Raw genomic sequence first — 17,334 nt, 5'->3', positions numbered from 1 at the left:
TGATATTTCTTCTTTATCTATTAAACATGCCCTCTCTCTTTCTATATTTTGTTTAATTTTTTTGGTGGCTATTTCTGAATTGTAGTGAGCAAAAAAAAAATTTGTTGCAGGCATATTTGAATTTACATGTTAAAGCAAGTCTTGTAGCAATTCTGCAAGTACTTATCTTGGCATTCATACAGTTCCATGCTAAAACTGTTCAACCAACCAGATCAACAAGTTTACCACCTTACTAAGAATTTACATTGGAAATTGGAAGCTGTATTAAAGTCTACACTATTTGTCTCAGTTAAAATTACCAAAAATACAAAACAAGAAACTGTGTAAATTGGTAACTAATTACACTATTTGTCACATACTCGAGTGCCCCCACCAGTAATAATTGTTGTGACTTAACCATGCAAATCACTTATTCATGAGATATGCATCACGCATGCCTCTCACTAGTCTAAGTCTACGAAAGATTAAGTAATAAAATCCTTGTGAAGCAAATTACAAAGATGAGAATGAAAATACTAGTCATGGAGCCAACCGAACAATTTTCCACACTGGCCTTCCATCAACCTCTTGAAGAGAATATTGCAACCTATCACAAACGAAAAAGAAATATACATTATCTTGACATCCAACTCTATTCCCAAAAAAAAAATAATAATAGAATAATAAATTAAAAAAAAAATATTTGCAATGTAGATGGCACTAACACACCGATCATGCAGGCGAGACGGTTGTCCTTGCCAAAACTCAATGACAATCGGTTTTAGCTGGTACCCACCCCAGTGTTTGGGTTTTGGAATCAAACTTCTGCACATTGAAAGAAGACCAATCTTGCTAAGTTCCCACCATCAACACCAAATTTACTATTTAAAGAAGCCAAGAGAAAGGTGTTTCATAAATAAAGGTTATTATTTCGAATTCCAAGATAAAATATTTGCTTCAGATCAAATTTCTTCTGAAATGTACCCCATCCATCTTCTACAAGAAGTTTCGATAAAATAGCATCCAACAAACATGCCAGTGGCTTTATTTAATTTTTTTTTTTTTTTTTTGGGGGGTGGGAGAGGGGAGGGATGCGGGGGTAGGTATTGGTGGTTAGGAAGACAATGGACAGAAAGTATCAGTAGAGCAATGAACTTAAATTTAATACGTAGACTCAAGCAAAAACATGCTTCAGAAGTTGGATGAAAATTAGTTATTCATCAAACTCACCCATCAGAAAACTTTGCTTCCAGTTCTTTATATTCTTGATGCAAAACATGCCTTCCAGGAACAATTGTACTCTGCAAGGAGGTGATAGATTTAGTGTCCATGGTTACACACAAACACCAATCATCAATGGAACATTCAACAAGTTTAGAGAACATATTAATTGAATTAGGCAAGTGGTAAGCCAAGAAAGAAGACCTGCTTGCTAACGATTGCTCCGATCTGAGAACCACGAGGACGACTATGGAAGTACTTCTCAGACTCTTCATCAGAAACCTTCTGCACAGTTCCTTCCACCCTTACCTACAAGGCAAGATGATCCAAAATGATCTCATACAATTGTATCAGATAGAAATTTATCATAGTCTCAATATTGTTGGCACTGAATCTTATATCCACATTAGATGCCATGATTGGTGACCTGGTACCCAAGAGTGATGCAGGAATACTAAAGCACTAAACGGCCAAAAGTAATTCATGCTTGATGGATGTGGTGTGATACTCTAGGGTCTGAAGCCTGAATACTTGGTGATAAAGACTAGGGAATCAGGTTTAGGAGGCCAGTTGGACCATGAGTGGACTTGATCCAGCATGTCAGAGTTCATATCAATATACAGTTTCAGACTCACAATATTGTATCGTTGGGACATGGAAGACTATGGTGTCTATAACGTATGTATTGTTCACTGTACTTGAGTGTCTTTTAATATGCATTGTTCACTCATCACTGTACTTTGTAGTTTTTACTTTAAGTCCTTGACTATTTCTTAAATAATTATTCAATATTATGTGTCTTCATCCATTATTGCATAATTTACTTGTTTTAATTGCCCATTATGTCTCATAGCACTCAAACAATGTATATAGGCAATATTACATAAGGATTCGACGTTTACTGCCAACCAAGGGTGCAAATCCAAAGCACAAAATTGGGTGCCTTTTTTTTTTTTTTTTTTTTTGACAATTTGAAGATTGAAATATGTTTATTAAGCCTAAAACAAGCTTCTCTTAAAGTTTCAGAGCCAACTGTGCCCATTTTCCCACCAAAACATCAAACCAAAAAAAAAAATGTACTATCTCGATGCCGAGATCTTGAGAATCTCGACCTGGTCGAGACACCTCCTCGACACGAGTTTTTGAACCTTGGTGAAAATTGAGGAGAGAGAGATACCACAAAGTGACTATTTTAGATATTTGGCGTCTACCATAAATAAAGAAGGTAACATAGATGATGATGTCTCACAGAGAATTAAAGTGGGATATGTGTTGTATAGATGAGGATGTTAATATGGATGTGTGGCAAAACTAAGAAGGATAAAGTGAGGAACGAACGTATTAGAGCTGATGTGGAGTTGCCCCGATCAGTGACAAACTCTGAGAATGTCGATTGAGGTGGCATGGCCATGTGCAACGGCGGCCTGGGGACGCTCTAGTAAGGAGGAGTGATCTGATACCGATTGAAGGAGTTAAAAGAGCCAGGGGTAGCCCTAAAACGACCATAGGGGAGGTTGTGAAGAATGACATGCTTAGTCTAGGTCTAGTGCCAAATATGACCTCAGATAGAGCTTATTAGAGGGCAAGGATCCAAGTTGTCGACACCATGTAGCTGAGATATTCCTGTTTCCATGGGCTATCCTTTTTCCTCTTACTTTCATTTTCCATTTCACACTTCTCTTCTCTCATTTCTTCAATTTTATCCATCATTCCTCTTACTTTCTTTTACCTTTGTGAAGACCTCAGCTTTTCCCTACTTTGTTTTGAAAGGATCAATGTAGCTGACCCCATTTAGTTGGGATAAGGCTGAGTTGTTGTTGTTGGTATCAGGCTTAGAAAAATGTCTCAGTTATATCTGCCACATGGCAGGCTGGCAGTTCATCTCACATTCAAGTTTGAAGCACAGGTAGACCCACCATCCCCAATCTACCTATAGAATTCCATCGCCATCCAAGTTTTAACACATGGGGAAAAAGTTCATCCTGTTGCTGGGAGTAGGATTTTCATTTTTATATGTTGTGCTTCATGTTGATGATCTTTCTTGTATTGTGCTCCTGGACATAGTAGCTATTTTGTAATCAGCTCTCTCTCTCTCTCTCTCTCTCTCTCTCTATATATATATATATATATATATCAATAAAATTTGCCTTTATCTGTAAAAAAGTCAGAATTGCTTAAAAAGTCAAAGATAGGAATGGACCTGTAAAAATACACAGAAATAGTCAAATACAGGTGAGCCATATGATTTAGTTTGACCACCAAACCTGACATATGGCTAATCTAAGAGTGGCCCTATCTATACGGTTGGGAGTTGCCACAACATCCTAAACATGACTCAAATCAGTTGGGACTCTTTTTCACCTTTTTTGCCATTTTCATAACCATTTAGTCATTTCCTAGATGATGCTTTGCCTTTTGAAAGGCAAAATCATCTAGACTTGCTTGGGTGCCCTAACTATGTTGTTCAGGATGGTCGTACAATATGCTGGGTGTAATGTGACTCACCTGGCGATTAAGACTATCCCAATAGAAAAGAAGCGCTGCACGAGGATTTTCAGATATTTCACGTGCTTTCCGACTGTCATAATTAGTATACCTACAAAATAGAAATAACAGAAAGAACCAAGCAACTGTTTCAAGACATCCAAATAAAAATCTGTTTAATCACACCAGAAACAGTTATAGAACATTACTAACCAAACAAAACCCTCTTTATCAACTCCTTTAAGCAAGACCATTCGCGATGAACTGCCGAAGAGAGGGGAAAAGGTCATAAGGTATAAATAACTAGGCAAAAAGTACTTTAGTGTAAAAAATAAAAATAAATTTATCCTGCTTATAAAGAAAAATTGGGCTTCTTATTAACAATTAAAAGACTAGACAAGATTCATAAAGGAATAATTAAAAGGTAAAAAAGAAAGATGGGAGGTATACAGTTTTCCATCTTTGCTGGCAGTAGATAAAGCCATAGCATTTGGTTCCCGCAGACCAGCTGCCACTGCATCATCAAACCAGTTGTGGAACTGCAAGCAAACTGTACACTTAAATCTTGCAAATGAAAGAAATTTTGAATATAAATGTAACAAAGACAAAAAAATAAGACACATTTTTTTACAAAGCCAGATAGATGCTTGTTTTATCAAGCAGCATTGTTGTCTGTTTAATCAAACTCCGTGGGTAGTCATAAAGTGCCATATAAGTTAAAACAATCTAAAAGTCCAGGTATGTGGTCATTTGTGCTATTTTCACAATACCTGATCTATAGGATCAGCCTTCACATGGTCCTCGAGGAATTCTGGCGATATATAGTTCTCTCTTAGAGATGATATGTCAACTGTTGGAGGTTTTCCTATCCGTACACACATGGAAGTACCAGGATATGGTGGAAGATGAAGTTTATACTTATCTGCAATAGCTGGTGGAACAAACCTACCACCAAGGAAATGGTGGGGACCACAAAATTTCTTGGCACACAGCTTTGGAGCAGTTAATGAAACCTAGAAGCAAGCACATAAAGCATTAATATGACAACGTAATAAAAATGAAAAGGCAAATCCAATAACAATATTTGGAAATAAATTTGCTAAACACTAAAATTATTGAGTGAAGAGAATACAATAAAGGGTTCCATCAGACACACACCAGCATGTCAGGTTTAATGCCTTCGCCACTTATGTCACCTTCTTCAACATGCCACCCAGAAGGAATGTCTATAGACACAATAACAGCTGGTTTCTGACATATCTGATTATTACTGTGCAAACAAACCATCTTTCGGATGAGATCATCAAAAGGAGGCCTCGGGTCACCTGAAAATTTTAAGAATGTGTAGTCAGATATATATCTCAAGCATTCCAATCAAATCCCAAGCAAGTTATAAAATGACAATTCTCCCACATCGTGATAGGATATATAGTAAACGACATGAAAAGGGTAAGATTTTCAGGCTTTTAGGACTACCACAAAACTCGATTGAGTCAAATTTAGTCAAATGCATCTCATAGGACTTAAGAGGTATTGACAATCAGCAGGTTCAAGGTCTGGTAATTACTTGCGGCTGACTTAAGAGGTATTGATAAGTGAATTCACTTGAGTTTTATAGCATACACTATAAAAATTTCACCTACTCAAATGGAGTAGTAAACTCTCGTCTTGATAGTAAAAAGTTACAAGAAGGCAGCACAAAACATTTCCATACTCATATTTTTGTCAGAAGTCCCAAAAGAAATGGCCAACAGTTGTTTTCTCATCTCGTATTTTTGTAACAAGTTTCCTCGAGATACATTTGTTGATTTATCAGTTCTTCTGATGAGGGAAAACAAAATTTACCATCCTGGCTCAAAGCAAAGCTACAGGGTGCACAAAGAGAAGTGGAATAAAACAGTTAAACAAATAGACAACAAATAGACCCCAAGATCTACAATCAGATTTACTCCACAATATGTGAGGCCCGACTAACCCACATTTTGTATCTCAATCTTACACTTGCTCTGATTCTTCATTTACAAGTCAGAGACCTCATTCTTCTTCCTTGCATAGTTGTCACGGCGGATAGGCGATCCAAGGCGTTGGAGAGGGTAAAAATTCAAGGCAACACCAAGTAGGCGGGCAAGGCGTCCAAGGCGCCCGCCTAGGCGACCAAGGCGTCCAAGTCGATCAAAGCGCCTGGACGCCTAGGCGACGCCTTGACAACTATTCCTTTGTATCGTGGAATGTAAATTTCTTCTAGATTTGAATGTCAGAAGTCAAATTTTTTTTTCCTAGTATTCATGTTCTGTCACATCTCAGTATTGTTTTTTCACTTTTAACCTCTGCTTCTGTGGAGTAGGGCTTAGGGAGCCCAAAATATTGGCTTGATGAGGTTTTTTTTTTCCTTTGGAGTCTTATTTTCTGTTTTACTCCAACAGCCACATATTACTGCTGCTTTCCATGGAATTTCGTTCAAGATTTCAGCTTTTCTTTCGTACCCTGTTCTAATTTTTGTTCCTTCTTTTCCCCCATTTTAGATGCAACTGTGTTCTTCTTTCTCAACTGTTTGAAGTTTCAGGACATGGCAGATTTTATTTATTCCTTTGTTTTTTCCTCTTTCTGGGTAACTAGTCTGGCAGCATTTAGTTATGTTTCTAGCATTTACAGTTTCCACTCCATCCTTGAATTTGAATATTTTTTAAGCTGTTTTGAGTTGAGTTTCTAGGATCTGGACTCTGGAGACTAAGAAAGAGTTTAGAGATGAGACAATGGAAAGAGTCTATTCATTCTCTTTGTTTATAATTGTGACACAGTTAAGGAATTCATTCATTATAGAATTTGTAATTAACCAAACTATGGATAAATGCAAAAGATAAATATGCTTATACATATTGTAACAATATCAAAGCTTAGAAAACCAGCAATGGAGAGAGGAAGAAGAAGAAGAAAAACAGAAGAGAGGAGAAAACCGAGAGAGGGAGAGGAATAGAACATAATACAGTAAATTGCTTCTATCATGGACTGGGACTCCTTTATATTAACTAGCAATCAACTCTTAGTAGGAATCCTACTAAGACTCTAAGTCTGATTACAATAAAAGAAAATAAAAACAAAATCAAATTACAATAGGAAATAGCTAGTCTAATTACAATTTAGGAAATAACTCAGAAGACTAAAAAGACATAACAACTAAACTCTATCCCACGGTACACTGTTCAGAACACCCATGGACCATAACCCATGATACACACTTTAACATATATATAGCAGACACCATGCTGCATTAGAGTATACTTGATGCAGTACAAAACCTTTGAATTAACTCCTAGGAAGGCCCACACTTGGGCCATATGTGGGTTATTCTTAAGCCCATATTCTGCTCCTTGGATGTGATTGACCCGCAGCTGGAGGAGATCTTTATTTTTTGACAGAATTGGTGGGTCCCATAGGTCAGTGCGTGGAGAAGGAATTCCAGAAGTTTGTGTGGCTTGTGCAAGACTTGGGAGGGGGGCAATATGGAGGAGATTTGATGGAGATCCTTGGAGATATTAGTGCTACTTCTTCAGTTTAGTTTCTATTCTATGCTCTTTAGTAGTAGGAAAGTAGAGTTGCTGTCATGTTGAGTTTCTATTTCCTTGACTTTCTAATTTGTAAGAGGGAGGGATTTTATTTGGATTTGGCAGCCTTCCTATGGGATACGCATCGAAGTTTTCCATTTTTCTTTCATTGTAAGATTGCTTCTATTAATAAGGAAGAAGGGAGAGAGACACCCTCCCCAATGATTTGATTAGTGGAAAAAAAGGTTTTACAACCATGGCTGTGAAATGCAGCAAAGTGAGGTGAGCGAACTAGGCAGTGAAAAGCTGACCAAGACCATAGGCGAGCGCCTTGGTCATATCCCACCCCCCCCCCCAACATCTTTTGATTCTTCTTCTTCCCCATGACCCCTTCAATCCTTTTTGTTACTATTTTTATTATTCTGCAACAATCGTTTCTGAGGAGAGCCGAAGCACTGTTCTATACTGCTGAAGCTACTGGTTGGATCATTGAAGGTTGAGTTAGATACTAGATGAGGGTTGATTCTAGTAAAGGAACAAGATCTAACAGCAAGGGGAAGAAGAAAGAGAAGTGAAGAAGGAAGAAGAAGGACACTTGTGAGAAATCGATGATCGTGGAGAATAGACTCCACTCACCTATTTTGTCATTAACAACTTCTAGAAATTACATAGGCCTCCCTGAGGAGGTAAAAGGAAAAAACAAAAAAAAGTAAAATTATAATATAACATGACTTATGATATGCCAGTGACAAAAGTACCCCTAACAACATAAACTCTAACACTCCCCCTCAAGCTGGAGAATAAATGCCATGCATTCCCAGTTTGCATAAGAGGGTACTGAATTGGTTAGATAAGAGACCTTTGGTGAAGATATCTGCCACTTGATCACCTGTCTTCACAAAGGGAGTACAAATATAGTCAGAATCCAACTTTTCTTTGATTAAGTGCCTATCAACCTCAATGTGCTTCGTTCGATCATGTTGAACAGGGTTCTGAGCAATACTTATAGTATCCTTGTTATCACAATAGAACCGCATAGTTCCCTCATAGTCCAACCCCAACTCTTGAATCAACTACCTTAGCCATATTAGTTCACACACTCCATGAGCCATAGCTCTAAATTCTGCCTCTGCACTAGATCTAGCTACAACTGGTTGCTTCTTGCTCCTCCATGTAACAAGATTACCACTCACACAGGTGTAGTACCGGATGTAGATCTCTTGTCAGAAACTGAACTCGCCCAATCGGCATCAGTGTAGCCCTCTATCCTCAAATGATTATGCTTGACATATAAAAGGCCTTTTCCTGGAGACGATTTCAAGTACCTGATGATACGATAAACAACATCTAAGTGCCCACTCTTGGGAGCATGCATGAACTGACTCACCACTGCAACTGCATAAGTTATGTCTGGCCAAGTCAAAGAGAGATAATTAGTTTCCCAACTAATCTCTGGTACTTACCTGCATCCATAAGAGGAGAACCACACTCATCTCCAAGCTTGTGATTTGGATCAATTGGGGAGTTTGTTGGTTTGCACCCCAACATTCCTATTTCTTTCAATAGATCTAAGACAAACTTTCTCTGGCATATATTGATTCCTTTCTTTGACCTTAATACTTCAATACCTAAGAAACACTTCAGAAGTCCAAGATCTTGAATCCCAAACTGTTGGGCCAGGTAAGATTTCAATCTACTTATGTCAACAGTGTCATTCCTAGTCACTACAATGTCATCAACATAAACAATGAGAGTTGTGACCATACCATTTCCTCGTCAGATAAACAAAGTGCAGTCAGTATGGCTTTAGGAGTACCCATTCCGGAGAATAGCTTGTCGAAATCTCTCAAACCAGGCCTTAGGAGATTGCTTGAGGCCATAAAGTGCCTTTTTTAGGAGGCACACTTTCCCTTCTGCTGAGGTGAAAGAAGGAGGCTGCATATACACTTCTTCTTCTAAGTCACCATGGAGAAAGGCATTCTTCACATCTAATTGGTTCAACGGCCAATCTCTATTGGCAGCCACTGATAGGAGGACTCTGATTGAGTTATGCTTGGTCACAGGAGAAAATGTCTCTTGGTAGTCAATGTCGTACACCTGACTGTATCATTTGGCCACCAACCGACCCTTATATCTTTCTACAGTACCATCTGATTGGTACTTAATGGTATAGACCCACCTGCATCCAACTGGAACTCTCCCCTTGGGATGATCTACAAGTGTCCAAGTACCACTCTTCTCAAGAGCCATCATTTCCTCGGACATTGCCTCCTCCTACTTTGGATCAGACATAGCCTACGTGACATTTTTCGGAATAGAGGAAGAAGCAAGAGCAACGGAAAAAGCAATACCTGTAAGAGAAATAGCCTCGTAGGAAACAAACTTGGCTATGGGATTAGTACAAGATTTTTTCCCCTTTCGAATGGCAATGGGGAGATCTAACTCAAAGGAAGGAAAGGAAGAAGTGTTACCTGACTGAGGAGGATGAGGCTAGGATGTGGATCCAAAGAGGACTCTTGGCAGGTCTTTTTTTCCCTTTCCCTTCAAGTATTCACTTCTTTTGAACACAATCAACTTTTTTTCTTTGCTAGCTAGCTCATAGTCGTTGCTTGCATCAACATTTGAATGAATACCAATGTCAACATCCACTTCTTTGTATTTCCCAATGTCAAGAAGAAATGTGGAGGTAGAGGTAGAGGTAGGTAAAGGAGTGAGAAAAGGAATGACATCAGCAGCCTGTTTACTTCCAAGGCTCTCCCCCTGAAGAGGATGCTGATGAGGAAGAAAGAAAGGAATAGACTTAAAGAAAGTGACATCTTTGGAGAGAAGTGGCCTTCGGGAGGAAGGATGGTAGCATTTATACCCTTTAGTAGAAGTTGAATACCCAAGGAAGAGACATTTGAGTGCTTTGGGGTCAAGCTTTGTTCGAGTTGATTTTTAAACAAGAACATAGCAGACACACCCAAACACTTTAGGAGGAAGAGAAAAAGCAGAAGCTTAACGTGAAAGGATATCCAAAGGAAATTTGGAGCCAAGAATTTGAGTTGGCTTCCGATTAATTAGGAAGGCAGCAGCAAGAAGGGCATCAAACCAAAAAGTTTTAAGAACATGCATGCCAAAGAGGAGACTTCTAGTGACCTCCAACAAATGACGGTTTTTTCTCTCAGCTACCCATTCTATTGAGGGGTGTCAACATAAGCAACTTGATGAATAATTCCATTATCAGTAAAAAACTGTTGAAGCCCCCCCCATTCATGTATTCATTTCCCTTATCAGAACGAACTATTTGAATGCGAGTACTGAATTGTGTATCAACTGATAAAAGTTTTTGAAAACATCATAAACATTACTTTTTTGTTTCATCAAAAAAGTCCAAGTGACCTGGGAATAGTCATCAACAAAAGAAACAAAATAACGATATCCAAACAAAGTAGTGGGAGTAGATCCCCAAACATCAGAATAGACAATATTAAAAGGAACAATGGATCTATTACCATGATAAGGATAAGATGAACGAAAATGTTTAGCAAAAATACACGGTTCACACTGAAATACATGCGAAGAAGAAAAGGAAGTAAACAAATGTGGTAATTGTTTTCTCATAACAACAAAAGAGGGATGACCCAAACATTGATGCCAAAGCATCATAGAATCCATAGTACTACTGTCACTCCGACCACAAACACAAAAACGAGCAATAGACAAAACAGGTGTTGAAGTAGGTATCCAAGACTCAAGAAGGTAGAATCCTCTCTCCTCACGTCCACTGCCAATGATCCTCTTCGTCACCAAATCCTAAAAAAGAAAATAGGAAGGGAAGAAGGTGACACAACAATCTAAGGATTTGGTTATATGACTAACAAATAATAGGTTAGTGGCAAAATTAGGGACATGAAGAATAGAATCAAGGGAAATAGGAGTGACTCGAACAGTACACTTACCTGAAATAGAAGAACGTGATCCATTGGCAATTCTAACCTTATCCCTATCAGAGCATATAGAATAGGAACCATAACACTGAGACATACCAGTCATGTGATCGATGGCACCAGAGTCAATGACCCAAGAAGGAGCAATGGAGGGTACAGAAGTAGAGGCTTGCAAGGCTGATGTTGAAGAATCTGACTTTGCAGGTGTAGTAGAAGAGTGGCCTAGACAAGACATCATCCTTCGTATTGCTGCAATATCCTCTCTGGAAAGGGAATCAGGATCAGCCTGTAGTCTAGATGACTCAGGCTCGACTGCAAGAGTGTGGGCTCTGGCACCCCCTCTCCTACCACCACAAGTACCAGTGGATCCACCATGCATACCAGGAGGTTAACCTTGAAGGATACAACATCTTTCTTTAGTGTGCCCCAGCTTCCCACAATGATCACATTTAAATTTGTCTCTGTTATCTCCGCAGGTTGGCCCTTGGCATCTCCCCCCTCGCCAATCTCTGTGAGAGCTAGAAGTAAGAGTAGATCTCTCCAGGGATGGTGTAGTATCCATGGATACTCTCCTAGTCTCCTTACTCTGTAAGTAGCTTCATCTAAGGATGGAAGAGCGGACCGCTCCAAGAACTGCAGTCGGATTGGCTCAAAGTCAGGATTAAGCCCACCAAGTAAAGTAAGGATCTCAAGTGTCCTATACACCTTTGCTTCATCCTCAGAGTTGGACAAAATGGAGGTCTCTATAATAGTCATACTCCTCCCAAAGACCAATGACAGTGTTATAATACTCAGAAATGCTTCGGTCACCTTGTTTCATATTGATGACCTTTTGAAGAATCTAATAGACTTTTGCTGAGTCACCTACTCGGTCAAAAGTCTTAGAGACACTGTCCCAGATTTCCTTTGCAAACTCCTTTCTCATAAATCCCTAACCTATCTCAGGTTTCATGGAGAAAATCAGCCACATCATGATAGTGGAGTTCTCAGTCTCCCACTTCGGATATGTTGGATTAGTTGATGCAGGTGCCTTGATAGAACCGGTAATGTACCCCAGTTTCCCCCTACTTCTCAATGATAAATTCACAGAGTGAGACCAATCTAAATAGTTGGTTTCATGGAGAAAATCAGCCAGGTCATGACAATGGAGTTCTCAGTCTCCCACTTTGGATATGCTAGATTAGTTGATGCAAGTGCCTTGATAGAACTGGTAATGTGCCCCAGTTCCCTGCTTCTCAATGATAACTTCACAGAGTGATACCAATCCAAATAGTTGGTGTTGTCCAACTCCACAATAGAAATTTGGGTATTGGGATTATCAAATGGGGTCATGCTAGGATGAAGACCATCGAGACCACCTGTTGAAGCTTCATTAGATCCACTGATCTCAGAACCAGGCCCAAACATGATGTGCAAACACTTGACAAATCACTGAAATATCTTGAACAAGTAGGCAATATGCTTCACCCAGAGAAAGGAAACAAATCGACGACCAAATATATCACCAGCAAGTAAACAGACCACAATTTCTTGATGATAACAACTTCAAATAATATACTTCTTGCATCATTACTTCATTCCATACCAACCAAAGAGACTTAAATAGTGTAACCCTTCAACTCACAGCAGCCATTCAACACATAACAAACAAAAAGCCTCAACAAAAAGCTTCAAACAGAGAGGGAAAAAAAGCATCTGGCGGTACCTGTGCAGCAGCATAGAGGAGAGCTCTTAGGGGCTTAAAATGGACCCTTGGACGATCCAAATGGGCTTGGTTTCATTGCAAACCAAGAAGAAATGAGGCAGAAACAAAACCGAGAGGAAAGGCAGGGGGTAATTCTGGTTTTACCCTCTAGGGCTTCAATCGACTTCTACAGCCTTTGAACTCCTTCCATTAAGCATTGATTTGAAGATTAGAACTCTAATAAGTATTCTATGTGAAATACTTTACATAGTATGGCCTCTATTGGAACCCTCTACCTTTCTAGGGTCCCAAAGAGAGGTAAAGAGAACAGCTGAGATTGGTTGACTCTCAAACCTGCTCTGATAGACTGATACCAAGTTAGAAACTAGATGAGGGTTGAATCTAGTAAAGAAACAAGATCTAACAGCAAGGGGAAGAAGAAGGAGAAGTGAAGAAGGAAGAAGAAGACAGAAAGAAGGAGAGTTGGGAGATATCGATGATGGTGGAGAATAGACTCCACTAGCCTATTTTTTCATTAAAACTTCTGGAAATTACATAGGCCTCCCTGAGGAGGTAAAAGGAAAAAAGAGAAAAAGTAAAATTACAATATAACATGACTTATGATAAGCCAGTGACAAAAGTACCCCTAACAACATAAACTCTAACAGGTTGTTCTATCAAGCTCCAACTGAGACAGGCCTTGAAGATTGAACTGCCACCTTGCGACACTATTGAGTTGATGTTTACTACAGCAGAACTTCAAGTCTAAAGAAATTCAGATCCGAGCAACCGTCTCTGCCCAGATTTTGGCACTGTAATACCCATCCTTAAACCCTCCTTTGACATTAATTTCAAAATGATCTAATGGCTGGATTGGTAGTTTCTGTGAGACTGTGAGTTACTATTTCTGATGCATACATTCTAATTCTGAAGCCCTGTTATATCTCAGCATTCAACCATCAGACTGGGTTGAAGTTTTGAAGAGTTAATCAGCACCAGAAGACCTACCTTTGATGGGGATATCTGTCCCATCAGACTTACTTAGTTACTAATTCTGTAACCTGTAACTTTTCTTGGCTTAATTGCCTATTTTTTGTTAGCCGATGGGTCAAACCTTGTCTCTTCTTGTTTCTTGAGTGGTTTGACATAAATCTAAGGTTCTGTTAAACCTTACTGAGGGTTTTAAGTGTTATCTATCTGTCTGTTCACCTACTGTTAGATGTTATCTTGTTATTTCTGTTGCTGGAGATTGGTGAAACATTGTACTGATGTTAGAGTTGGAAGGTCCTATTGGGGTTAGGTCAAAGTTGTTTAATTGAGGCTATTGAGCCCTAGCCTTACATTAATACTAATTGGAAAACTATTAGTGTTGGAACTATCTATTAATCTGTATTTCATAACCAAACCTCTCATGCTATCAATAATATCATGATGTATTGTGTTCTATACATGTTAGGAGTTAAGACAGAAAAAAAGGATTTATTACCGCGGAACGAGAACCCAAACAGTGCATCTACTATAATGTCATAGTCATTTGACAAGTCCATAGGAAGGTCTTCCATAGACAAGAAAGGGATTGACAGTGATTCAAGCTACAAAAACACATATAAGAAACATGTATCAATAATGGGTGAAACCTTCTCATTCACAAGAAGTTTAAATTTAGTTTACCACAGTACCTGAGTAACCAGACCAGTATAAAGAGCCTTGGGAGTATGTTTTGGATAACAAACATATGTTTTATATCCAAAGTGATGCAGATGACGAGCAGCAACCAGGCCATCACCACCATTATTTCCTGGACCGCAAATAGCAAGCACACGCCTATATTCATTTGGTTTGTAAACCTGCCAAACATAATAATTTCAAATGCAATAAAACATCATTTGACCTGAAGAAATCTACGAGATCCTATAGAATATGTAATTGCAAAGATAACAAAGCTAGTTGCAACAATAGAAAACCCAGCGCAAATGGATACGGGACTCGCTTTCAGGGATTGCTGTGGTTGAGTGATTCAGGCATTGTAAGGGCCAATTGGAGATGACTCCACTAAATTTGATATCAAGGACATTTGCTTTGACTTGATTAGCCCTTTCTTGTGATTCATGGGCTGTTGGTTGAAGGGCTTTTCAGCACTTATCATTACAGTTAGTTTATAATGCAGAGCAGAGGGCTGGGAATGAAGCTCACATCATCAAGGAGGCCAAAGATCTCACAACCTCTTATAACATCTCACTCCAGCAGACACCATGTTCTTTCAATTGTATACTAGCTAAAGCGGGAAAGGGGAAGGAGTCATTCATTACAGCTCAACTTATGTGGTTCGCTTAAGTTTGACTTAGCACTTTTTGGGATTTCTTGACACTTGGCTCTTCTTAATAAAATTGTCATTCATGAGGAGGGAGGGGAAATGACTAATGTAAATGTAGGTGCTTTTCCAATACTTTATTAATTTTTGCCAATGTATTGTGAATTAATCAATATATCTACAAAATAAATATATTTTATTAACATATATTAAGTGATGTCATAACAGTCATAAAATATAATTACAGCGGCTGGAGTCCAGATGGTGTAAATTACAACAGGCAATGGCCCTAACATTATGCTGTGGTTCTTGATCATTATAGGCAATCAAGCATTGCTAAGACCATGGAGATAAGGTAGGATGCAGAACATGGGAAGGCTTCAAGTGACCACCAGGTCCATCCAAAACCCACATCCATAACCAACCAGCAAAGAATGAAATATAGACCTGTGAAAATCAGCCTAGAAAACACTCATATGCATCAAACATGAGAAGCCAACAGATCACATACCAATTTCATTTCTGTACTTCCCTCGTTTCAGTTATCACAATAGAGCAATTAATAGATTCACATTCCAATGGGTTTGATTGTTTTTATCCTCTTCCCTTTTGCCTAATGTTTAGCATATATGAGCCCGTTCTATATGGGATTCAATTATCCACAAAACTCAATTCAAAATCCAGAACCATCAAAAGGAGGAAACGGAAACAAGCTCAAAGGGAGAGAACACAAACAAACAGGGCAGTGTCTAGAATTACCTCAGCTATGGATGCTGCAACACTCAAACCAGCCAATTCCTACAAAGACCCTTAGAGGCAGAGAGGAGTTAAGAGCAACAATACTGAATTGAAACCCATAAAAAAAGGCAACAGGGAAAAGCTAACCAACCATTAATTGGTCGACGCTAAACCAAAGAGGACCCATAAGGATCTCATCGATCTCAGCCGCCTCCTTCTGAGTCAGATAAGACACGGAGTCCGGATCATTCAAGGTCTCCAGAGGCGAAGTGACCTTACCCGCCATTCCTCTCACTTGTATAGACCTCCAACAGAAGCCAACACCAAGAATTGCAGAACTTGATCGCCAACCCCAAAAACCCTATCACATACGAATAATCAAATTAACCAGCATGTATGGGGGTTAGTGTGTATAAATAGTTAGTTGGTACACTTATTGAAGGTTTACCGATGGAGGAGGAGGAGGAGGAGGAGGAGGAGAAGGGATCGCGAAGGAGGAGAAAGATGAAGAAGGAGAAGGAAGGGGAGGGTGGGAAAAGAATCTATTGGTGGCAACGAAATTGGTGAGCAGACAATGGCATCTCATCGTTTGCCTTTTCAATCCACGTAACATCATTTTCTTATGGTGTTAAAATAAGGGAACTCAAAATAATATGGTCATTTTCTTACGAGTATATATCATTCCCCTCCCTTGAAGTATTCATAATATCAAATCCCTCCCCAGGGTTTGAATAATGATAATGCCCTCCCCTATTTTATATAAGATGCTATTAATCGTATCTTAAGTGACTAATGGTGTTAAAATAGCAGTTCAAAAGACAATATTACCCTTTAATTGGAATTATAAAATTAAGATGTCTTTCTCCCTTGCAACAGGGAAACCGAGAGAAAGAAGAAAGGGGAGAAAGAAGAAGCGTCGTTAAAGCATCCTCCGCCATTGATGACCTGGAAAAAGAAAACAAAAGGAATCCTATTCCAAAATCCCAATAGCGAGACAAAAGTATAAAGATGAAGGACAACGAAGTGTGGAGGGTGGGGGAAGAATCTATTGGTGGCAAAGAAATTCGTGAGTAGACTATGGCAGCTCATCGTATCCCTTTTCAATCCACGTAACATCATTTTCTTATGGTGTTAAAATATAAGGGAATTCTTTACCAAAAAATATATATATAAGGGAACTCAAAATAATATGGTCATTTTTTTATGAGTAAATATCATTCCCCTCCCCTCTAAGTATCCATAATATCAAATCTTTCTCCGGGGTTTGAATAATGATAATGCCCTCCCTTACTTTATAAAAGATTCCATTAATCATATCTTAAGTGGCTAATGGTATTAAAATAGCAGTTCAAAAGATGATATTGCCCTCCCTTACTTTATAAAAGATTCCATTAATCATATCTTAAGTGGCTAATGGTATTAAAATAGCAGTTCAAAAGACGATAT

At 38.9% G+C, this 17,334-nt stretch overlaps 1 protein-coding gene across 2 annotated transcripts; it reads right to left on the bottom strand.

Moving 5' to 3' along the window:
* Window positions 1-334: 334 nt before the first annotated feature.
* LOC122659651 (pyridoxine/pyridoxamine 5'-phosphate oxidase 1, chloroplastic-like) lies at window positions 335-16,528 on the bottom strand. Of its 2 annotated transcripts, XM_043854749.1 has the most exons (14): window positions 16,362-16,528; window positions 16,040-16,253; window positions 15,910-15,948; window positions 14,519-14,686; window positions 14,326-14,431; window positions 4,843-5,009; window positions 4,455-4,697; window positions 4,135-4,223; window positions 3,898-3,948; window positions 3,706-3,796; window positions 1,405-1,509; window positions 1,210-1,280; window positions 709-804; window positions 335-586 (listed from the first exon to the last, which is right to left on the bottom strand). In XM_043854749.1, the coding sequence occupies exons 2-14, from the start codon at window positions 16,172-16,174 to the stop codon at window positions 520-522; spliced, it is 1,428 nt and encodes a 475-aa protein (XP_043710684.1). In that variant the 5' UTR covers window positions 16,175-16,253; window positions 16,362-16,528; the 3' UTR covers window positions 335-519. The 2 variants fall into 2 exon arrangements, with proteins under 2 accessions (XP_043710684.1, XP_043710683.1); XM_043854748.1 differs by lacking the exon at window positions 16,362-16,528 and having other exon boundaries at window positions 16,040-16,351.
* Between the last annotated feature and the right edge of the window lie 806 nt (window positions 16,529-17,334).

This window comes from Telopea speciosissima, chromosome 4 (assembly GCF_018873765.1).
Source record: "Telopea speciosissima isolate NSW1024214 ecotype Mountain lineage chromosome 4, Tspe_v1, whole genome shotgun sequence".
NCBI classification, from domain to species: domain Eukaryota; kingdom Viridiplantae; phylum Streptophyta; class Magnoliopsida; order Proteales; family Proteaceae; genus Telopea; species Telopea speciosissima.
The sequence above is the reverse complement of the archived record's forward strand: the minus strand, read 5'-3'. Positions and strand labels throughout refer to the sequence as shown.